The sequence below is a fragment of the Boleophthalmus pectinirostris genome, unplaced genomic scaffold (assembly GCF_026225935.1).
Source record: "Boleophthalmus pectinirostris isolate CB_2022bp ecotype Guang Dong unplaced genomic scaffold, ASM2622593v1 HiC_scaffold_3, whole genome shotgun sequence".
Classification (NCBI taxonomy): domain Eukaryota; kingdom Metazoa; phylum Chordata; class Actinopteri; order Gobiiformes; family Gobiidae; genus Boleophthalmus; species Boleophthalmus pectinirostris.
In genome coordinates, this window is record NW_026571299.1 from 28,228,408 (window position 1) to 28,253,387 (window position 24,980).

Genomic DNA, 24,980 nt, shown 5'->3' on the forward strand with positions numbered 1-24,980 from the left:
ACATAAAACGCTATACATGATTTGACCTCTAGGGGGCACAACAGAGCTATAGAACTAGTTTATTTAACATTAGCAACGACAAAGTTTATCAGACCATTAACAATTTAAAGGATGATGTAACCATTTTAGCTTTCTCGTAAACATTTTACAGACCTAACTGTATTTAAATATGATGAAATTATCCTCCTTCTCTACCTCTCTCTCATTATAAAGAATGCATGTGGAGCAGAGGAGGGAGGGGGCTTCGGTTCCGTGGTTCTGTACCGGTGTCGGGTTGCAGCTGGACTCGGGCGGAGTGAGCTCTGTCCGGGCTGTGTTTAGGTTCGGTCCCGCTCCTGCACACTTGACTGTCGCGACGTGTCTTTCTTTTGTCTGAAACTATAGAAACGTTTAGACCAAAGGCGAATGGGTGAACAAATTAGTTTTATGTTTAAGCATTTTTCAGGACATTTACAAAGTGGACGACACGTGTTTATTTGGGATTTTTAAAACGTTATTTGCAAGACAGAAAGAGGAAAGATGATTTTGCAAACTCTGCTTTTCATCCACAGTAAGTAGCTTTGCAGTTTTGTTATTCTTTCATATTAAATTATTAGCTGGATTTATTATTTTAAAAAGTGGGTCACAAGTTCACCAAAGGATAGAGTAAACTGGCTTATCAGCCTAGTTCAAGATGCATGGAAGACATTAAAGAAATAGTGACCTGTTTCTGATAACATCTTTAACTACACGTTTTATTTTTCTGTCAGGTTGAGCTGCACAATCTCCATGACTGAGTAGGGCTGTTGTTGTATTTTATTTTAATCTCATTTGAGTTTTATCTTCTTCTTCATGATGGATTGATGTCTGGCAAGTTATGGCCTAGATTTGAAGTGTAAGGAGATAAGATCCAAAACAGGAGTAAAAGTACATTTTTATTTTGTAAGTTAATGAGTAAATGAGCCAAAAACACAAACACGACCACAACAGATATAAAACATACTATACCTGACATTATATTTGTTTTGAGAAATGTCTTAAATAGCTTTTAAGAGTTTTTAAAAAGTAAATTTAATTTTTTGGATCTTCTTGGGATCCATAAAATGTAAAAATGTAAAATTACTTACATATATAGTTTTCAATTAAAAATAAGCTTAACAGTTGTACTTTAAAAGATAGTTGAGCTCAATCCATTTTGTAGTTTAACTATAGAAAGTTGAATTGACCAGCTGTCCCAAATGTTGTTGACCTCTGTGTAATATCTGGCCTACTTTTATATACCATTGTGTTGACACATGTAGGACTAGATCATTGCAGTTACAAACCTTTGAAAACAAGTAAAAAGTAAAAATAGTGTGACGTCTCCAGTGTTGCCATAACACCATGTGCATAGCTGAGGTGTTTTCAAATGGAAATGTTAAAACCTGGCTTTGTCTGAATCTGTTTAAGTCATTACTGTGTTTACCTCTTCTCTCTTACAGTTGCAGTAGCATGTCTCATCACTGCAGGTAAGTATCAGTACTGAGTTCATATACTACAAAAATACAGCTTAATTCATTGATGAAATACTCTCCTCTGCATCCTCTGCTCCATCTGACCCTCTTCTCTTCTCTGGATCCTCTGTTCCATCTGACCCTCTCTTTTGTATCCTCTGCTCCATCTGAATTTCTTCTCTTATCTGCAGCTTCTGCTCCATCTGACCCTCTTCTCCGCATCATCTTCTCCATCTGACCCTTCTAAATTTGCATTCCTCTACACATATTCCAGCTCCAGTTTATATACTATAATTTAAAATTGGCTAAACTAGTCTTAACTTGGACTTACCAATGTCTCAAGTAAACCAAAATACCTCCTAATTCTCTATTTTCCAGTTTGGGCCCAGTCGGACAGCAGCAGTAGTTTAGTGGTGGCAGCTTACAACATGAGTGCCCCTGCTGGTTCCAAGGTGGTACTGCAGTGTGTGAGTGGCCGTATGGTTTGGACCAGGGACAGGATTCGGGACAGGCAGAGGGTTTTGCACTGGGACATGTACCGGGCCAGTCCGGACTACGTCATGGAGCGAGTGGTGGACATGTTCTCAGGTCCTGGAGGAGACCAGCGCATCTACAACTCGTACAACCTGGGCAGGGTCAGCCTCAGCAAGAAGGCTTTTAAGGACGGGAACTTCTCTCTTGTCATCAAAGGTAAGGCATTTGATTCAGTTATTACGGTACTTTTATTGGTGTTTTGGGGGTGGGAAGTTAACTAAAAGTACTACTCTGTTTGAAGCTCTGTTACTCAAGTTAGTCGTTAATCTAAGACTATTTGGGACTATTTTGGGGAAAATATTTGTGATTTGTGTTTTAATAATAAGATATTTTAAATATGTCCAGAAGATTTGACTGGAAGACTGAAATTAACTGACATACTAATACAAGAATCACATTTCAGAACATGTTTGTACAGATCAAAACTACAGTGTTAGCAGTTTTTATGTAGAATAAAAACAGATATTTTGTTTGTAGAGGAAATTATTGCACTTAAAGAAAGATTTGTGATTTGCTGATTGCGTCCCTTCAAATTTGATTTTGATTCAATTGCAATTAATCTTGCAGCTCCATTTTGTCTTGAGTATTCCCCTAGGCTTTGCATCACACTGCAACTACACCCTAACGACAAAAAAATATTTTTCCTTTACTAGTATATTGTTAAGTATTACGTTCTTGTTTTAATTATATTGTTATACAGAATCTTCCAAAACATTCTTTAAACATTGTTTATTTATACTGCCAGAGAAAATGTTGAATTTAGCACCAGTTTATGTTTCATGTGGATAGGCCCAGTAATGACAGAGATACTAACCATATACCACGTCAACAAATCTGCAATTTAACAGTTACACAGCAAATGCCTCAACAGAATTCTTAGCTGTCCTCCAGCTCAATTTGAACTATAGAGATTCAAGATGTAGTGATATCACCCATTGATTCTAATCATGAATTGCAAACTTTAGCCCCTTTTGAGAATCATTTAAATCCTGGTTTAGGGCTATTCTTGTGTCAGGCTTGTTATAGTCCTGATGTGACCTTCCCCACCCCCCCTCTACACTACTGTCTTTTATACAGAGTGAGAAATCCCTCAGGGGCTCAGGTCCCATATGGTCTAGCGGTTAGGATTCCTGGTTTTCACCCAGGCGGCCCGGGTTCGACTCCCGGTATGGGAACTGGCCTTTTCAATTAATAGCAATTAACCATGAATTAATAAGATCTTTATCAAATCTTAAAATACCAATATTCTTCAGATCAGTAAGCCTATATGTTAGCTTCTTGTTATATGCAACAGTGTTTCCCATTCAAAAGATATAATATTTTGTTTTAAATTGTTAATCGCTATGGCAAGATCTTAATTTCTCATAATTCTGAACCTGATGGAGAAGTATCTCAATAAACAACTAAATATTTAAATAATTTTAGACACTATCTTCTTGTTCTTAAGTTAAGTTCAATCTCAGTTTTCTTACAGTAGGCATATTTGTCAATACTGTGCCAACTCAACACTGAGTCAATAACTTTCCTGAATAACTTACTGAATTTTGTGCTTTTTGTTCCCAACATAGACGTGACGATGAATGACCGTGGGCTGTACTCGTGTAACCTGCACCACCTGTACTGTCACCTGTATGAGACTGTGAGGGTCCAGCTCAACGTCACCAAATCACGTAAGGAGATAATCACTAACTCATCAAACATATTCTCGTCATGTTTAGAACAAAGAGAATCCAAAGTCCCATTCACACATACAGCCTGACCCGGGAGTTGACCTGCATTTTGCGAGAACAGGGTTATGTGCAAACTCTACTCTACATAGGTCATATCTGCAGAGCATGCACAACCAGGAAGTAAAATGATAAACTTGAACAAAATAAAGAAAATAAAAGATAGAACAAACTTTTTAGAACAAGATTTTTTGTAAAATCCTAAATTATGTTTACTGTGCTTTAGTGAGTGTAGTCTAACTTGTCATACGTACTTTAAACATATTCTTAGTCTTTTTCAGTCCATAGTGAGAGTGTGTTTGTGTCTGTGTGTCAGGGCGTAAAGAGCAGAGGTACTGGGACGGGCAGAAGGCTGTGTTTGTGGTGCTGCTGGGGAGCACTGTGGTTCTGCCCTGCATCAACAGACGCAGCGTTTGGACCGACTGGAGCACTGACGAGGAGGATCAGCAGGTCAGGAGGTCTACTACTACTACTACTGTACACTTTCACACATAAAGACAAAAGTATAGATGTAGACACACATACTTAACAATCAGCCAGGTCCAGGTCTAAACCAGGCTCCAAACAGCTCTAAACCAGATCTAATGCAGGTCTAAACTAGGTCTAAACCAGGTCTAAACCAGATTCCAAACAAGTATAAACCAGGTCTTAACCAGGTGTAAACCAGGTCTAAACCAAGTGTAAACCAGGTCTAAACCAGGTCTAAACAGTTTCCAAACAGGTCTAAACCAGGTCTAAACCAAACTCCCAACAAGTATAAACCAGGTCTTAACCAGGTCTAAACAAGGACTAAACAAGGTCTAAACCAAATCCAAATCAGGTCTAAAGCAGGTCTAAACCAGATCTAAGCCAGGTCTAAACCAGGGCTAAACCAGATCTAAACCAGGTCTAAACCAGGTATAAACCAGACTCCAAACAAGTATAAACCAGGTCTTAACCAGGTCTAAACAAGGACTAAACAAGGTCTAAACCAGATCCAAATCAGGTCTAAAGCAGGTCTAAACTAGGTCTAAACTAGGTCTAAACCAAATCTAAACCAGGCCTAAACCAGGTCTATTTCTGGTCTATCTTGGTCTCTCCTCTCAGGTGGTACATTGGGACCGGCAGTCTCCTGGAGTGCTCCATGACAGGGCAGATCGCCTGGTGGACCTGTATGCCTCTGGAGAACAGCGCAGCTATGGACCACTGTTTCTGCGACGCAAAATGAACATCAGCAGCCTCGCCTTTTCAGAGGGGGACTTCTCTCTCACCATCTCAGACCTACAGGTGAGAAACAGCCTTGTATATATGAAGACAACACTGTTTTTTTTTTTAAAGAGGGGGTATTTCATTGCTATACATATCACATATTTAGATCACCATGTCACCTTTTATTCTTTTGAAAATGCTATATTTGCTGAAAACAATATATTAACATGTTTTTATAAATGTCACTCATTCCAAGAACACAACAATAGCATTCATCTGTGGGAGCTAGAATCACACCACCAACCAAAAAGAGCTAATGTAAAATTTTTAAAGGGTAGAAAGCGATACATCTGCACTTCGTTAAACGGTGGTTAATTTTACAATCCATTCACTTTTTTTTGGCAAAACATAAACCATCACCCACCAGGATATTAAGAGATTCATTTTTGTGATTGTCATCCACCCCTAAATGTGTGTAATTTTTTCCCCTATATTACCAGTCAGCTAACACACGTGAGCAGTGGTCCACATGTAAAGCCATATTATTAGTCTGTCTGTAAACATCTGGTATTTTCATCACTGCCACATCTGGAAAAACAACTGGCAGCTACAGACACTTCAGCAAAAGCATTTTTTTTCTAGCGTATCATCACACAAATACAATAAACTCTTCCCAGGAAACAGATCTCTGTCCCCCGAGCTGTGGTTGTAGACAGAAATCTCCATAAATCTAAGACTAACTCCAGAGATGCATTGTTAAAGATAGAGTTCATAATTCAGTGTAAACTAGAGGGATCTGATGGCTCTCTGGGCTCAGTGCTGAAGATGTTTTCAGTTTTCAACACGGAAGACATATGTAAAAGTCTTCAAGCCATTTTTTACTGTTTCCTAGATCTGTAGCTGAGCCCCTACCACTCACATGGACAGAACAACCATATGCTTTCATTTTAAACTCAAACATGGCACAGGGAAGCCTAGTTTTTATTTGAAGACATTACAAATTCTTGGAAAAAGTTAACAACAACAACCATGCTATCTTTAATGGGAAAAAGACTACAAGTGAACAAAGCTGCAGTAGTCAGGCATGAAAACGGGTCAGGTGTGAAAAAAGTGAGAAAGGTGCATGAAGGGAAGCGTGGCCTCTGGATGTCTGTGTGTTGTTGTTGCGTTGTATGAGCAGGTCTAAAGTAGGAGTACCACAAGACTAAACCAGGTCTAAATCAGGAATAAACCAAGTCTAAAGTAGGACCAAACAAATCTAAACAAGACCAAACAAATCTAAACAAGTACTCTCATGAGACTAAACCTGGACTAAACCAGGTCTAAACCAGGACGACCTTAAGATTGAACCAAGTCTAAATCAGGTTTAAAGTAGGACTACCACAAGACTTAACCAATCTAAACTAGTACCCTTGTAAGATCAAACCAGGACTAAACCAAGTCTAAAGCAGAACTACCACAAGACCAAACCAGTTCTAACCCAGAACTACCACAAGACTAAACCAATCTAAACTAGTACTAAAACTAAAATTAAACCATCATGTTAGAGGGGCCCTTGTCTGGACTGGGCCCTGAGTAAACAGTACCCTTTACCCGCCCAGTCCGACATCCCTGAGTGGAGTAGTTCAAATTAAAGAAATATATAAATATATTAAATATAGCATTTAATATAGCTAGTATACAGTTGATTTAGCAGGTGGTTAAGCACTTTTAATATGCAACTTTTAACATTATTTTTTAGCTTTTTTTTGCCATTTTGAGCTTGAATATTCATTTTACATTCTTAAGTGAATTTCTAACTTTTAATTGCAATAAAATCCACAGTCCAAGTTATTGGTCAGATCTGTGGGCTCACAGACCTGCTCACAGTATAAGGTATAAGCAAAAAAAAAAAAAAACAATAACAGATTTAACCTGTAACTTGGTCTAGTTTGGTCTCCATGAAGATAGAAAGGTTTAATACCATACTGTGAAACATTCCAAACAAAGCAATAACATTGCCATGGAGAAAAGACAGCCCTCCACCAGAAAGATTTAACTAAATGTTTTTTGGAAAATATAACTGAACAAAAATACAAGCATTTTCCTGGGAAGAGAAAGGGGTTGTAATAGCTGTACCCACTAGCTCAGTCTGTTCTTACATAATACTTGATTCTAGGCATTTTGGCTATGTGTTAAATTTGGCACAAATGAAGCAAATAAGCAGAGGTCTCAGAGTTAGAAAACTGCGGTATCCAGTGGGAGCTGACGAAGCTGCAAACGTCATCACAACAAAGCGCTGCATGCTGTGGACCCCTCCTATTGCTAGCTTCACATCTTTTTCCATTTGTAACAAAATGACACTGATTGCGTTTACATGTGCGTGAGTATCCCAGTTATGAGTCTTATCCTGGTTATGAGTCTCGTCCTGGTTATGAGTCTTGTCCTGGTTATGAGTCTTATTCCAATTATGAGTCTTATCCTGGTTATGACAGTATTCTGGATCTGGTGTATACATGTGCTCAGAGAAACCAAGACACTCACATCTCTGTGTACATGAGGAATCAGAGTATCCTGGATATTTAGACTGGTTGCTATGATAACTATTACAGAGATATGGAAAGGAGCTAAACTTGCAGAAACTTTGCTAACTTGAAGGGACAGTTCGGAATTTTGGACATACGGCATCATTTCCTAGTGAGCCAGAGTGTTGGAGACGTGTGGAGACACTTTTTAAAATATTCCATCCAGTCCTTGTATTTGCAGAGGTCTCTGGTGCTAGGCTAGTGCATGTCAATGGCCATAGTTATTCTGCCACTGAAAACAGTCTTACCCACTCCACAAAACACCCAAAGCAAATCTATTATTACACCAGACTGTCCATGTGAATGTCTGTGTCGATAGAATAATTTAAGAAGTAAAACCAACGTTGCATTTGAAGGATTTATGTCTGAGCAGCAGCAGTGAGTTGTACTTCCTGATAGAAAGCTCGGCAGCTGCGGACTGATATATGAGAAAATAGTCCCTGGACATGCGACCATTTATGCGATGCAAGGTTAGTTTTATTTCAAACATTATTCTATCAACACAGACGTTTACATCGACAGTCTGGCGTAATAATAGATTTGCTTTGGGTGTTTTGTGGAGTGGGTAAGACAGGATAACTATGGCCATTGACATGCACTAGCCTAGCACCAGCAACCTCTGCAAATACAAGGACTAGATGGAATATTTAAAAAAAGTGTCACCACATGTCTCCAACACTCTTGCTCACTAGGAAATGAGCTCCTATGTCCAAAGTTCTGAACTGTCCGTTTAAGGCTTTTTAAGAGGTTTCTAACAACAGAAACATAGATGTACATTAAAGTTAGAACATAGTACTAAAACAAAATCTGCCTACTAAACTAGGACTAAACCAAGATGTAACACCTTCTTTGACACTCATACACAGGCAGAACATGCAAACTCAACACAGAAGACTCATGCTTTGCTGTGAGACAGGAATTCTAACCTCTAACATTGCAGGAGAGGGACAGTGCCTTGGTGAAGGTCTGCTATAAACTGCTACACTGCACAGTTTTTCCAGTTTTGTTTAATATAGAATGTATAATAACCCTATAATGTATACTTTCATATGGTCTCATTTTCAGTATGATTTATGCATATTTCTCTCTGTTGTTTTGAGAAAGAGATCCACCCACTGCTTTCAAAGTCTCGCTTTCAGATTCTTCTAACCACAACTTTCCAACTCCCACCCTCCAAAAACGCAGATATTATTTCCCACATAGACACAGTATGATTATGAGGGACGGTCCAATTTAGATCATCTTGGCATGTTGTTATCATATACATATATCTATCGTGAGGGCAACAAGTATTTGTAGTTGAGTACTTTTCACTTTTGTACAAATAATTACATCTGGAATATAGTAGTAATATAATTTGTTGTCTTTTTATTTTGGTTTCATTGCTCATTTATTTCCAAGACTAGAGCAATGTAGAGAACAATATTGGTGGATTTCAACATATTGAACAGATACCAAAGCTAAAAAAAAATCCTCAAATGGGCCTGTATCAATTTAAGCACAAACATAATAATAATGGATCAGATTTAAATAACGCTTTTTTGGACACTCAAAGATCATTACATTCATTGAAATTCTTCTGTTTTTGCAGCCTACAGACGAGGGCTTATACTCCTGTCACCTTCACCATCACTACTGCGGTCTGCACGAGAGGAGGCAGTTCCAGCTCAGGGTGGATCCTGCAGTGGTCCAGCCCACACAGGCAGCCCGAGCTTTGCCTAGCGAAGACAAGGGTAAGGGCCACATTAATACAAGATAAAGGAGCACTGTGTAACTTTTCTGCTTCTGCTTCTGCGTCCATGGAGATGTTATCGCTTTGCCTGGAAATGTCCACAGCTGTGAAAATCACGCCCTCTGATGGCAATTGTTGGAAGTAAATCATGTTGAAATGGCTTCTTAGCAGCACATTAGCAGCATAATGCATAATGTTTTGCTTTTCGTCTGATTCAACTTGGAAAGAGTGTAACTTATGTCTACTACGGGAAGCTTTTAATGGCTTTAGTCCAGATTTTGTCACAGTTTTGTCACAGTATTGATGTGGTTTGCAAGTGAGTTTTATAATAAGCACATGTGTTGTTGCTTATGTCTTGACCCTCTTGTTTCTCTACAGTGGGAAAAACCTGCTTTCTCTGAACATTTTTGTGTGTTTGACATTTTCTTCTGCACAGTCAGCGCATTTCACTCTGAACTTGAGTCCCTCCCTGCTCTCCACTCACCTCTGACTCGCTCCTCTTAGACTCTTCACTTTGAAAACATCTGAACAAGTTTAATGTCGAGGGTCTTTGGGGAAATGTCTGGTTTTGTCTTCAGTGCTTCCTTTTCCAGACATAAGAGCGGCCAGTGGAACAAGTTATACTTACTTACTCTAAACATGTTGCTGTAAACACAATTTTAAAAGTCAGTCATATGAGAGACAAGAAGAAGAAGTTACAGTCATATGAGATTATAACAGATAGTCCATACTGTAAACAATTGGAAGCGATGAGTGGCGAAACATTTTCACTCTAAAAACCTTGGCCCAGTTGAAAAAATTCGACCTTGTTTTGCCGTGTCAATATTTTTCACTTGAAATAAGGATAAAAATACATATAAAGTTTTCATGGGTTTCAGACAATGATTTCTTACAGATTCTGTGAGGACCTTTCCCCTTTCCAAAGATATGAGTTTATTAATTTAATTGAGTCATTTGGGGCTGTTGCCATAGATTCAAACTAGAGAAGGACTGATGGTTTTTTTCATGGCTGATGCTGATACTGATGGTTAGAATCCAGTGAAACCGATGACCGATAAGCTCTGCCAATATATTTGGGTCGATATGTTGGGCCGGGTAGGATTATATTGTCCAAATTCTGTAATCATAATTTACAACAAACTCAGTTACAGCCCTTTTTTTTAACCACAAAACTATAAGAGAATGATGCTGTCACGCTTTGTGTAGTTATGTCTTCACACTAAAGTGTTAAAATAAAGCTTTCTGTGTATTTTTAGGCAGCAGGTGGGTCAAAACAAAGCATCGATCTGTTCTGGAGATTTAAGGTCGATAGCCAATACACTAAAAAGGCCAAATATCGGCCCAACATATTGACCAGCTGTTATATTGGCAATCAGATCTATCAGTCTATTTATCTCTCTGCCAAGTGAAGTGGATCTCCCTTCACATTTTTGAAGAGTTAAGTCCCAAGTCTATGGCCCACAGGTTCAAGTCAAGTCCAAGTCTTTAAGTTTCAAGTATTTATACCAATTTTATATTTTTGTAAATTTGGGAGAAACATACATGTTCCAGTTTTTTTCTTTAAAGTTTTGCATTAAAAGTACTTTAACTATAAACAGAAAACAGTGAACAAAATAATTTTTTGGGGAGAAGCATGAAGCCATCTCCAATTACAGAGCTCAAGTCCAAGTCCCAAGTCCCACATCTTAGTCCATTAGTCCTTTTTCTAACTCAAGTCTCAAGTTGACAAAATTGTCAAGTCCACATCTCTCAAGTCCACATTGCCACACGGAATTACATTCATGTACCAATGTGGGGAAATTGTTTAGTTCAGATAAGGGGATATTTGTGGTTAAAAGAGAGAGAGAAGAAATGGGAGAGAAGGAAAAGAGGTCAGAGAGAGAGAAAGAGAGAGGGAGGGAGAGAAAGAGAGAGGGTGGGAGAGGTGAGAGAAGGAGCCAAGTCGACTTCCTCTGAATCTCTTAATCTCTCCCACTCATTACCGTACTGTACTGTGGAATTGTGGGTAATTTAGCAAGTGGTGTGTGACTAATTTATTTCCTCCAAGATTTAGTGACCCCAAGTTTCAGTTCCTCCCCTGAGAGTGTGGGGTTTAGTCTTATCTCCTTTTGGCATGATTTCTCTCATGGCAAGTTTAAAAAATCAATGTAGTTTTGTTTGTTTGACTACTGCTCCTTTCACACGCAGTCATAGTTTTCAGTTTCCTGTTTATAGGCGCCATTTTGAGGTCTTTTCACCTTTCAAGCAATATATATGTTTTGAATTTATATGGCTTTGGCATTTGTTCATCGTTTTGAAACCCATAGATTGGCTGTATTCTTCATTGGCTTGTACTGTAAAACTATGGGGCATTCATTGCTTTTGAAGACATTTCCAAACTTATGATCCACAAATGCTGAATCTTATCGTTTTTGTGAGGGAATGGACCAAAAAATTGCCACATTACTCTTGCGGCTTACACTTCTTTCAACTGTCGACAATGACGCCTTTTGTGCCTGAACAATGCCAACACTTTGTGATCTCAATGGAAAACCCACTGGTGCTGACAGAGAAGACACTGAATTTTATGTCAGTTTTTATTTCCTGTTTTCTTCCATTTTATTATTTTCACTGGACCTCCAGCTCAGTTTTAATCTATGGGCTGCACCACTACTACTACCACTGCTACTACTACTGTTGCTACTATTATGACTACCACTACTTCTACTACTTTCTATTGCTGCTGCTACTACTACCACTACAGCAACAACTACTACTGCTACTACTACTACTACTACTACTACTACCACTGCTTCTACTACTAGTGCTGCTACTACTACTACTGCTGTTGTTGCTACTACTACTACTAATACTGCTGTTACTATTACAACAAATACTACTACTAGTACTAGTACTAGTACTACTACTACTACTACCACTACTACTACTACTGCTGCTGCAACTGCTGCTACTATTACAATGACTTCTACTACTAGTAGTGCTGCCGCTACTATTACAACAGCCACTACTACTTCTGCTACTACTGCTGCTACTATTACAACTACTACTACTACTACTGCTGCTGCTACTGTTACAACTACTACTACTACTACTACTACTACTACTACTATTACTACTAGGGCTGCTACTACTATTACAACAACTACTACCACCACTGCTGCTACTACTGCTACTACTATTACCACTGCTACTACTACTAGTGCTGCTGCTATTAATACTGCAACTACTACTACTGCTACTGCTACTGCTGCTGTTGCAACTGCTACTACTGCTTCTACAACTACCAGTACTACTTCTACTACTGATACTACTACTACTACTACAAACACTACCACTACTACTGCTACTACTATTACTACTACTACTACTACTACTAGTGCCACTGCTGCTGCTGCTGCTGCTACCAGATTGTAATTGTATAGGATTTGCTCTTATCTCTCTGTCCTGGTAGCTCAGTCCACCCCTGTTTGATTTGGCTTCAGCATTACATTTTTACATGTCACTTTTAACTTCTCCTTTCTTCTCTTCACCCTGGCCTCTGTGTTTGATCTCACATTCTCGAGGACTTAACCAGGACTAAAACTGGACCAAACAAAGACTAAAACTAAGCAGAACTAAAGACTGAACATGATTTAGACTGGGTTCATGAAGAAGAATGACCCTTGACCTACGTAATATATTTTTGGTTAAGTGTATTTCTTCAACATCTGCCCCTCAAGCAATTGTGTTTGAGAGGTAAACCAGGACTAAACCAGGTTTAAACCAGGTCTAAACCAGGTCTAATCCAGGACTAAACCAGGTCGAAACCAAATTTTCTGTTTGGTCTGTCTCTGTGTTTTGCCTCTTTAAAAGCCCCAGTCTCAGGTTTGTTTGTATTCAGTCCAGTCTTTTCCACTGCCTCAGCTCCACATGCACGCATCATCTGTTCAGCAGCTGCATGGGCTTAAAGGAGAGAGACGGACTAAACCAGGACTAAAACTAAACCAGGACTAGACCAGGACTGAACCACGATTAAAGCAATACTAAACCAGGACTACGTCAGCTCCACACAGGCACACATCATTTGCAGATACTGTAGGAAAGAGGAGGACTAAAAAAAGGCCGGACCCATACTAAATAAGGACCAAAAATGCTAAAAGGGTTAGATCAGGATAAAACCGGATCTAAACCAGGACTAAAAGAGGACTAAACTAGAACTAATCTAGGACTAAACCAGGTCTAATCCAGGACTATCTCAGTTCCACACGTGCATGCATCATCTGTTCAACATCTGGGCACACGCTATACAAAGAGGGGGACTCAATCAAGACAGCACAACCTGGACTAAACCAAGATCAAAACACGACTAGATTAGAGCTAAACTAGGGCCAAATCAAGACTAAACCAGGACTTAAACAGGACTAAAATAGCACCAAGACTAAACCAAGACTAAAACATGACTAAACCAGAGCTAAACCAGGACCAAATCAAGACTAAACCGGGTCTAAACCAGGACTAAAATAGCATAAACTGGACTAAACCAGGACTAAAACAGGACTAAACTAAAACTAAAACAAGACTAAACCAGGACTAAAGTAGCACAACCTGGACTAAACCAAGACTAAAGCAGGACTAAACCAGAGCTAAATCAGGACCAAATCAAGACTAAACCAGGACCAAACCAGGACTAAAATAGCACAATCTGGACAATACCAAGACTAAAACACAACTAAACCAGAGCTAAACCAGGACCAAATCAAGAGTAAATCAGGACTAAAATAGCACAAACTGGACTAAATCAGGACTGAAACAGGACTAAAATAAACCTGAAACAGGACTAAAGCAGGACTAGCACAACCTGGACTAAATCAAGACTAAAGCAGGACTAAACTATCTCTAGACCAGAAGTAAAAGAGTGCTAGATCAGACTAAACCAGAACAAAAGCAGGTCTAAAGGAGAAGTAAGTAGCCCTTTACTTGCACACATCATTTGGGCACTCTTTATAGGTGACATCTTGAGGACTTTTGACCTTTTTTGCCTTATTTTATAGATAATAAAATGATGACAAGAACAAGAATCAGAAGAAACTTTGCTACTGTCTCATGAGAGTCCTTTCTGTTGTATGAAGGACATGTGCAATAAATTGGACCTAAATCCTTCAAGAGAATCAGCTCAGACAGTAATAGTTTGAACAGACTTCAATAGTCTTGGATTCTACAAATGTATTTTTAACAGTCTTACTTCTGAGCAACACTGATTACTTTATCAGACTCTGTTATTCCTGGATACAAATATACAGATAGAATTGTTTGTCACTTCACCTACAACATCTGCTTAGGGGTGAGCAATACTGGGAAAAATGTATATCTCAATTTTCTTTTCTGTTTTTGCTCTCTGTAACAATATTCAAAGGATAACTTCAAAACGCATCAGGAATGTGCCTATGAAAGTCTTGGTTGAGGATCAAAATGTGAATGAAGCATTAACTTGACCACAAAAGTGCAGAAAGATCACTTACTTGCATACTTGGGAGATTACACTAGACAGATTATTTTTAAGGGTCCTATATTTCACACAAAATTGACTCTTGTGAGCTTCGAGTCACGTTAGAATGCTACCTCATCGAAAACATACGTGGTGTTTGTGTTGTTTCATTCGCACATGTTTGAGTAACACTTTATTATTAGCCTGTCTACATCTCCAAAACTCAAAATGCTCTTTTCCACTTTGTGATGTCATGAAGTGGTAGTTTTCAAGTTAACAGCTCCTTTTACCTTTTGTTCAGTAGATTTTATTATATATTCCAGGGCTGAAATTATCCAAATGATTGAGATAAAGAAGTGAAGGCGTATTGAGTTTAAAAGCACTTCCTTTATTACCATATGACATCACAGGGTGGACCAGAGTGTTTTCAATTTGAGAAAAAAAAAAACTCTGAATATATAAAACACAACTCCAGGTATGTTTGTGATGTGGAAACAACAATTATAACAGCATAATGTGGGTCCTTTAAATCAGCTGTTTTTGCCGTAATTTAGTAACAGTTTTATTTACGGACAAAATTCTTGAAATTCTAATCTTGCATGTCTTCAGTAAAATTGCAGTATTACCATATATTTTTTTTTATATATCTCTCTCCCTACATCTGCTATAACATTTGCTACTACTACCACTAGTATTACTCATCAGTTTTGTCTTTAAAAGTACTACTAACTTGCTGCTACTGTTATTAGCATGAGTACAACCACTACTACAACTCCTAGTACTTCTAATACTGGTTGAAACAGCAGGATACTTTTTGTAAGTCACAACAAGCAATAATTTTACCATCTTCCACTCCTCAACATATTCACTTAAGTTTCTGTCAGCTTCATTTGACTGTACACCACTCTGGATATCCCCCTCCTCTCTCACTCTGTCTCTCTTTTTCTCTCTTTCTCTCTCTCTCTCTGTCTCTCTGGTCTGTCTCATCTCTTTATTTTTGTGCCAGGAAAAGTACATTTCAGCAAAACCGGATCTGGACTTCATTTGGGTCTCAAAAATGTCTGAGTCCACAGCTGCACCCACCTCCTCCTCCCCCTCGTGCCCTCGCTCCCTCTTTTTCTCTCCTCATCTCCCCCTCTTTCTTTCCGTCTCTCTGTTTCTCTCTTTCTTCAGTAAAATGCCAGCTATTACTCAGACTGTGTCATTATTAGACTTAGACTAGTGTCTCTTAAACAGGAAGTGACTGAGGTGGCTTGGCATTTTGAAGACTATTTAATAAAACCATTTGAAACCTGGTATGATGGAACAGTAGAAAGACAAAATTTCAATGTATTATTTTTATCCTTTTTAAAACTTATATAACATTATTATCTTTTAGCACATTAACTTTGGGTTTTCACATTGAATAAGTTATTATAGATTTCAAAGATGTTTTACAGACACTTTTCGCAACTGATAACTGTAAGCGCATTCATACTAGGCAAGGTGAGTTGATGAAGTGTCTTGCCTAAAGACACAACAACGGTTTTCACTAGAGCCACTGCTGTCCCACTGCTTCTCCTGGTATTCCCTGGAGTATTACTGTTACTGCATGTTATCATTTCAAAGCTGATGTTTTTCTCCCTTTTGGTCGACAGAGGCTGAACCTCCGCGGGTCATAAACGTGATCCTACCTGATCGGCAACACTACTTCCTGCTTCCTGTGGGATACGCCCTCACTTCATGTTTACTGCTGGCCTTCATTGTGCTCATCATCATCCTCATCACGCGCCGACGGAAGAAGAAAGGTGAGTAGTAGCAGCAGTTGTAGTAGCAGTAGTAATACTAGTAAATATACTAAATATTTTGAGATTGACTTTAGATTAATATCACAATGACAATAGTAGGAGTAGTTGTACCGTATTTTTCGGACTATAAGTCACACTTTTTTTCATGATTTGGGTGTGTCCTGTGACTTATACTCCGGTGCGACTTATATATTAAAATTTTCACACTGACAGCCGTGAGAGACTCTAGGCTTGTGTGCCAGTATCTGCTGCTCCTATTACTCCTGTACCACTGTCACTTCACTTTTTACTGCGCATGTTTCCTGCAGAAAGAGCAGCTGTCCTGCTCCAAGTAGTGAAATATATATACATATATAGCTGAAAAGGGTAATCGAGCAGCAGAAAGAAAGTTTGGAGTGAGTGAGAAACTTGTGAGAGACTGGCGGAAAGCGAGGATGGAGAACACAGCTTCATGGCAATCGGAAGTTGGCGGCATGCAACTTTCCTGGAAGTCACTGGACGGATCGACAAAGCCTGAACTTCAGTGACAACCGAAACCATCCTGTTGGGATACAGAAAGACCGGAATAATTCTAACTGGAACTGATGCAGAGTCTGACGACAGCTACACAGTAGAGGAAGAGGCGCTCTGTTTACATCCGGAAGTTACTGAGTTGCTCAGAAGTGACACCGAGGATGAAGAATTGAATGGATTTAGTGATTTGGAGTGAGATGGAGAGTTTGGTAAACTTGTTCTGTTCTGTTGTTTGTGCTATAGTTATCTGAAGAACTGTTCATATGTGACGTTCACGGTCTGTTGTTCTCTGTTCTATTGTTATTACTAGAACTTGACTTTCAAGATTAAACACCGGTTTCTGGTCTCTGATTTTATAAAATTAATTTCCCCCAAAATGTGAGACTTAAAGTCTGGTGCAACTTATATATGTTTTTTCTTCTTCATCATGCATTTATTGGCTGGTGCGACTTATATTCCAGAGTGACTTATAGTCTGAAAAATACGGTAGTTGTTGTTGAAAAATGAATGCCAAAGTATCTAACCAAATCTATATTTTTTGGTCTTTCAGAGCCATATCCACAAGCTTCAACACGGTAAGCCCTGTAACATAAATGTGCACTCATCTCATTCCGATATCAGGTCAAAAATCTACTTATCTGACTAGTTCACCTTCAAAAAACATGTATTTACTTGGGTTTCTTCTTATATAAAGTCTGATAGTGATCTATACTAGCGATCATACTAATAATATCTAGTGGTGGATATCTATGGCAACAGCAATTTTTTTGATGCTCCTTCTTAAGTGCTGTCTTATTAAATGTTTGTTGTCTTGTTTTTGTCTCCAGGTCAAGTCGAAGTGAGAGCACTTCAGAGGAGCTGGAGATGGAGGTGTCTGAGGTCACTGTGTCCATCAGAGAAGAGCCACTGTTTGGTGAGTTTAAAGCTCCCATCTGCAGGTTTACTTGATTATTTGAACAGGAGATGGCAGATGTGAAACCTGCTAACCCTTCTCTCACCCCTCACCTGTGTTCAGACTCACTTGTGCTCTCTGCTCTTCTTCTGCCACATTATCAGTCTGAAGTAACATGCAGTAGATAGTGTCTAGTACTGTTATGTGAGAATACAACAGGGGTGGGTTGGCCAGTCTGATTACACATGGTATCTTTAAGGAAACATGCTTTGTTAAAAAAAAAAAGAAGAAAGAAAGAAAAGCATTTTGTTAATTTTAAACCACAACTCTATTCTATACCAACTTCAAAATATTAAACAAAAAATTCACTGATTTCTGATCAAACATGCAGCTGATTTGTATTATTTATGTATTTATTTGCAAAGAATCACAAGTAAAAGTAAGTGCAGGGATAGGCAAAATGAAGACTGAATCATTTTTGTATGTTTTATATATGCCTTATTTTTAAAGATGGATTCTCCAAATGTGATTAAATAATGCATCATAAGATTTTAATCACCTGAGATCATTCTAATTCCAGATTACAAAAACAACCTGCTGAAGGAGAAGGCCCACAGGAACTCACAGCCTAAAGTCATCGACCTGGACAAAGGTACAAATATTTTCCCATTATATTTCATGAAAAACTTCCCCTAAATGTAAAATTAAATAGACAGATAGAGCATTTCTCTGCTAATTTTCTATCCTTAAAAATTGTTGCTCTTATCTGTATAGTTTTATAGAGATTTGTATTTTTATTTTGTATTATTGTTTTTTTTTTTTTTTGAGTATCTTGTTTTTGTTTTTTCCTCCCTCTCTGATGTAGAAATGGAAAAGTTTCGTAAATGATTACACATCTGGAGTCGCTGGCTGGTCCAGAGGCAAAACAACGCCACAGACTGAAAATCTGCAAAATACCAAAAAAAATAAATTGCACAAGAATTACAGGACAATTTCAGTTTGTTTGAGATTTGACAATGTAGTTTTTCTCATGCTAAAACTAACTGTAGACCAGGCTCCACAAGGTTTGAGCACCACCTGGAGGAGCTCAGAGAAAGTTACAAAGGCATTACAACTGATACATGGTTAATACTGAACCAAGACTTTTGCTCTAGGCTTTTGAACTTATTGTGCATCGAATATTGTTTGAGATCTTTTTGCTAAAGAGACTGCTAAGTTAACATTAATGCTAACTGCTAACTAAAGCTGAAACTATATATGTAAATGGTATTTCTCATTATGTTTTGGGGCAACGAAGATGTTAAAGGCAAAAACTTATTAAAACGTATTGGTGATTTTTAATGTATGCTTTCGAAAACATGCTACAATTTCAGCATATGTTTAAGTGTTTATTTAATAGCATTTAGTCTATTTTCCAATATAGATTTAGGCCTACGGGACCTATTGTAATTTCATAATTGATTTTTATAATTGATTTTTATAATGTCCTAACAATGTTTTATTTGCCAGAATTATTGTTCAGAGTTCTTGCTATTTTTATGCTGTACACAAGTTATCCTACTTTGTAAATATATGCAAATTTGCACATTTTTTTTTTTTGTTTACGTATAAAAATGCTTTCTTGAAAAATATAAATCTTTTGAAAAATCTTAAATCTTTTTTATGATCTACAGGACAGTTTTTTGTTTTTTTTTGGTTCATTATTCATCATGAACATCTAATAAATCATGAATTTAATTACTTAATTAACAGTTAGAGATTAAAGTTAGGGCAGTGGCTCTCACATTTTTCACACCAGAAAAAGAAACATACCAAGAAACAATTTGGCCTTCAGAGTATCACAAGGTCTAAATCAAGTCTATAAACAGGCCTCTCAGAGGTCTAATCCAGATTTAATCCAGGTCTAAAAGTGGACTACATCATTTCCACAGTATTCCTGAACAAGAAATGGTCAAAAGGAGGACATAAAAGTGGATGAAATGGACTCTAAATTAGGTAAACCCACAAACTGAAGAGCTTTCTAAGTACATCCTGAAGGAGCACGCGTCCCACAGTGAGAAACAATGAGTTATGGTGTTATGCTTGTTAAACTAAGCCTGTAAATCATGTCATATGCATTTCTGTCCTTGCATTTGGTCTATTATTTTGTTATGTGTTTTGTCATAATAAATAAAGCTTGCTTCATACAAAGGCTGAATTATGCTGCCACATGTCCAAAATATGAATGGAACGCTTTATGAGGACACATCACATTGTTTCTGTGCACTTAGCGCCACCTGGAAGTCATTTGGAGCTTGTGTTTGCATCTAGGTCAACAACACGTGGACATAGCATTGTTGGGAGTGCTGTAACTGTGGGCGTGGTTAAAGAATCTGTTTCATAACATAACCGAGAATCTGTATTACGTATATTCCACTTTAATTTGCCTTATTTTAATTAGAGTTTATCCATAATGACATTACTCATGACATCACAAGGTGGAAGAGGGCATTTTGAGCTTTGGAGGTGTAGACAGACTAATAAAAAGGTTACTCTAACGTGTGAATGAAACAAAACACAACTCCAGGTCTGTTTTTGATGAGGTAACAAAAAATATACCATGGCTTAAAGATCACGAAGAGTCAATTCCGTGTAATAAAAGACCTTTAATGAATGATTAAAGCTTTGTAACCTCAAATTAATCCCTTCTAACATTACTCTTTAATTAAGTAGTTACTAAACCTGAATCATTCTTTAACTATTTGTTGTATGTGAAGTTGTAGTTCTTATAAAGTCCTACAATTAACTCTGCTTCTTGTAACTATTGGCTACAAAGGCACAAGGTCAAAATTAAAATATCTATAAGTAAATAGGCCTTCATAATCCTATTCAATTTTCAACTTCTCCTGCTTATAATGAGCACTATGTTAACTTTTCAGCTTGTCTCCATGGCGATTATACTGCTTTGCCTGAAATGTTCCCCACAGTATGGCCTTTATCTTATCGATTGGGCATTTGCTTTTTATTCCAAAAAATACATACATTCAAAAACATGACTTCTTACTGTGAGCTAGGTCGCCTCTCCACAGATCTGACCTGTAACTTGGACTGGCGATCTCCATGGAGACAGCCAGGCAATACTAACAGGACATGTTACAGGTGAGATCGTTGGCAAGCAAGCAATGAAAAGACATGTAATTAGAATAAATGCAAGATAGATCAGTTTAATAATGCCATATTGTGTAACATTACAACGCAATAAAAATCTGAATAGAGATAAGCAGGTGACTGACCCCGCAGCATAGTTAAGAACAAATTTAATAAAGTAAAAAAATATAAAAAATCTGTTGAATGTCACATAATTTTATTCATTCCTTTGTCACAAAACACTCCCTGAATTGAAACCAAAATGGCTTTTTACACATTTGCAAAGAAATGGTTTTGTGAACATTTTCTATATAAAATACATTGTAGTGTTATATTTCTAAAAACGGTAGAAAACCCTGTTTGGACACAGTTTGAAAGGAAGCAGCTCTCACACACATTCGCACAAACAGGAAAGGAGTTCATTAAAATACAAGAAAAGTGAGCAACAAATGTCAAAACACTGGCCACTTTCTTAGGTACGTTTGTTCTAATGTTTCTAAATGGGACTATTGAATAAATTTAGCAAAGGAGGAACAAGAAAAATATTGTCCAGATATAATGAAGGCAGGGCTGAGTTTTAGTCCAGGTTAAGTAGCAAGAATGAGGGGGAAAAAAAAAAAAGAATAAAAAGGTGCATTCACACTTTCACATTTGGTACTAAACCAAGAGTAAACTCAAAACTAAACCAGAACTGGAACAGAAACAAACTAAGTCCAGATTAGGTATAGAATGTATTTAAGGTTTTTAGGACCAAATCATGACAACTGACCCTTAGACCTTGTTCAGTCCTTTTCAGTCCAGGTTTAATCACTCTTGACTTAGAAGAGGACCTAATAAAATGGCCAGCGAGCTTACATCTTTCGCCCTCACATTTATACAGCCTCTGTCAGCCACAGTCTAAAGGGATGGTGTTCCAATAAGATACAATTACACCAAGTGAACAAGTGAGGTTTTCGACCAGGTAGAAAACAATACTATGATTATATACAGCAATAAGCCCTTACATTATGACCATGTGAGCTAAAACAAGACAAGTCGGACTAATCAAACAGTCTTCAAGAGCTACATATCACCAAGACTAAACCAGGGCTAAACCAGGGCTAAATCAAGGCTAAACCAGGTCCAAACCAGGTCTACAGTACCTCTAACAGATAAATACTGACCATTGGGAACACCCCACAAGAGCTGCAGTTTTGGGAGATGCTCTGACCCAAGCGTGAAGACATAATTTACCAAACAAGCAAACATTCTCAAAGATATGCTATGTAACTGAGTGTGTGTCACCCTCTTGTCTTCACAGAGAGGTTATTGCGTTGCCTGAAATGCTCCACTGGATGGCAATAAACTTGTATAGCTATGTAATCAAGTAGGAGATGGCGTATGGTCAGGTCTGTGGAGAGGGAAGTCCACTCTCCAAGTAAGAATACATGTTTTCAATGTATTTTTGAGCAATAAAAACATAACTAAATGCAAATAGACAGGTTTAATGCTATGCTGTGGAACATTCCAGGCAAAGTGCTCATCTCCATGAGGACAAGCAGGTGTCGAATCCTCAAACAGAAAAATGACATAGTGCACCTTTCCGCTTCTAACAACTTTGATGACAAAAAATTCACTTGCTCCCCTATAAAAAGTAGTCACGATGGTCATAATATTTTGGCTGTTTGCTGTATAGTTAGATTTGTGTAGCACGATTGACATTTCCATTGTTGTTCATGAGTGAGCAAAGAATATATAGTCAAACATTAACAATAAAATTGAAATTTAAAATATTTAACAGAATAAAACATGAGCAGCAACTGTTTATTGAGTATCGGTCACAAAAAGTCAGCAAAACTTTACAACAACGTGCAAATCTCGCCGCATCTTGGCCAGCACAATCCTTTGTCTTCCAGTCATTTTATATACACAAGACTGGGATTGTCCACAGTGCTTCAAAATAAAAGCCACAAAACTTACCAAGAAAACCTTTACTTTGAAAAGACTTCCTTCACGGTAAGAGGATGTGGTCATTTTAAATAGCATTTAGAGGTATGGTATTCATGGTCCCAAAAAGGCAGTCGATTCTGATAAATAGTCTCTGAATGGCCGGCCTTTCTCTGTTAAAACATTTTTATTATGTCACATGTTCAGAAGTGGGACACTGTGCGCATGAAAAAGACAGATTTCTGGTATAAAGCTGAGTGGATGATTGGTTGGAGATTCATGTGTCCTCGGAGGAGTCCTGGATGAGGGGGGCGGGTTGGGAGGAAGTGTCCAGGACGGAGGAGCTGTCTGGGGCCATGACGTGAGGTGAGAGGGGGGGTCCTGGAGCAGCGCTGGAGTTACAACTTACACAGCCCTGGGAGAGAAGAAGGAGGTTAGATCAAATATAGTGCTCATGAAGTCAGTTGGTTCTAGTTTAGGCTGGTTAAACAGATATAGACCTGGGGTAGTACAGAATAAGGTTCACACTCACTTGTTTTAGCCCGACATTCAACAAGACATTTAGTGATGGTGCATTCATAAATTGTCTAGTATGAATGTAGTTCATTAGTGAGCTGGGTTAGATCAGGCCTAGTCCTTATAGAGTCCAAGTTTAGTATCGTCTAATCATGCACAAAATTTCCCAAATTACATGTTTTTCCATTTTTGTTTTTTCTTAAAAAAATGCAAAGTAAGCAAAATGGTGTTACTTGAAAATGATGTGTCAATCTTGCTGCAGTTAATGGTTAAGAGTCGATTCATCCTGGTCCTGATCTAGTCCTGCTTTCATTATTGGTCCAGTTTCTGACCTGTGCGTAGGGTCCTTGTTCAGTTCTGGCCTAGTCCCAGTTTCAGTACCAGCATAGTACTGGATCAATTCCAGTATAGTTCCAGTCGCAGTCTCATGTCTTTGGCCATATCCTGCTGTATGGTCCTGATAGAATCCAATTCTAGTCCTGGTCCAATTCTCACCTGTATGTCCATCTCCCGAGGTAGTGTCCTAGTTCAGTCCTGGTCCAGTCTCAGTATTAACCTGCTCCAGGCTTGGTTTAGTCCTGGTCCAGGTCTCGTCTCACCTGTGTGTCTATCTCCTGGGGTATGGTCTGCTGTTGGATCCATGGATGCACCTCAGCGAGCTCCTCTCGTTGCTCTTGACTGAACCAGGGCTGAAGTGGCTGCAGTGCCCTCAACTTCTCCCGGTCCTCTGCCAAAACCTCATTCTGGTCCCTGTATTTAAAAACATATAGAGTACGTTACATTTCATGAAATTGCACTTCTTGAAGTCAGTCTAATTAATCCCATGATTATGTTGACAACACTTTACTAGCACTGTTCCTTAACATGTTTTTTTTTTTGTTTGTCTGTGATTTATCCATTGAAAGACTACATATAATGTACAACATCTGGGATGTTATCATGAAGTAATCTCTTGATTTTTAACAAGTGTTTTCACTGAAATATAAAATTTACTGATACACCATCATTAATGTAATATTCTGCCATTGAGCGCCACAGAAAACATCTGAACTACAAAAGATTAATTCTTAGTGGCTCAAGACAGTTCTGTTGAAAATGGCTTCTGGATGGGAGCCGAAACATTGATCACAAAAAACAGTCTAGATTACCACTGATGAAGCATTCTCAAAACTAAAACAACCGCTGCTGCAATGCGTAAAGTAAGGTGTAAGGTGCATGTCTGGTAGATTTGAAGGCTACTGTATATTCTGACCTGGTGTGTATCTGGTATGTCATCATGACGTGTTCAGGCGTGTGTTGGATCATGCTCCACAGAGAGTTCTCCACGCGGGACTCAAACCCATGAGGGTCTGGTGGAGCATCCTGGCTCTTTCGCACTTTTCGAGAAGTGTCCGAAGAGTCGTTACTGGCAAAGTACTTACTACTGTTACTGCTGCCTGAGAACGAGAAGAAGACAAAATGGTGAGAAATAATTGAATGCTAATGGAAAGTTGATACAGATTCAGCACAACATGAAAACGTTATTGAACTTTGGATAAA

General features: G+C 38.3%; 2 protein-coding genes and 1 non-coding gene across 6 annotated transcripts in view; 2 read left to right on the forward strand and 1 right to left on the reverse strand.

Annotated features, from left to right (window-relative positions):
- The first annotated feature begins 152 nt into the window (after positions 1 to 152).
- Positions 153 to 20,070, forward strand: LOC110168452 (matrix remodeling-associated protein 8-like). The gene is made up of 12 exons (XM_020933895.2): positions 153 to 550; positions 1,461 to 1,487; positions 1,851 to 2,162; positions 3,575 to 3,676; positions 4,050 to 4,183; positions 4,820 to 4,999; positions 9,077 to 9,218; positions 16,319 to 16,468; positions 17,532 to 17,556; positions 17,809 to 17,894; positions 18,454 to 18,525; positions 18,739 to 20,070. Exons 1-12 carry the CDS (start codon positions 520 to 522, stop codon positions 18,759 to 18,761), a joined length of 1,284 nt encoding a protein of 427 aa, XP_020789554.1. The 5' UTR covers positions 153 to 519; the 3' UTR covers positions 18,762 to 20,070.
- trnae-uuc (transfer RNA glutamic acid (anticodon UUC)) lies at positions 3,110 to 3,181 on the forward strand. The gene has a single exon. It is a non-coding gene; the product is annotated as a tRNA-Glu (tRNA).
- Positions 20,071 to 21,199: 1,129 nt separating the features above from the next.
- The window catches only part of per3 (period circadian clock 3), a 33,707-nt gene continuing 29,926 nt past the window's right edge, over positions 21,200 to 24,980 (reverse strand). For all 4 annotated transcript variants that reach the window (XM_055160897.1, XM_055160895.1, XM_055160896.1 and 1 more), the window contains exons 21-23: positions 24,694 to 24,877; positions 24,041 to 24,191; positions 21,200 to 23,340 (exon numbers count right to left, since the gene is read on the reverse strand). In XM_055160897.1, the coding sequence (XP_055016872.1) occupies positions 23,203 to 23,340; positions 24,041 to 24,191; positions 24,694 to 24,877 (473 nt within the window). In that variant the 3' untranslated portion in view covers positions 21,200 to 23,202. The remainder of the gene's footprint in view (positions 23,341 to 24,040; positions 24,192 to 24,693; positions 24,878 to 24,980) is intronic.

Coding starts and splice junctions, on each gene's coding strand:
- LOC110168452 (XM_020933895.2), top strand. CDS start 520: ATGATTTTGCAAACTCTGCTTTTCATCCACA. Junction 9,219..16,318: donor TTTGCCTAGCGAAGACAAGG/GTAAGGGCCACA, acceptor TTTGGTCGACAG/AGGCTGAACCTCCGCGGGTC. Junction 17,557..17,808: donor TATCCACAAGCTTCAACACG/GTAAGCCCTGTA, acceptor TTTTGTCTCCAG/GTCAAGTCGAAGTGAGAGCA.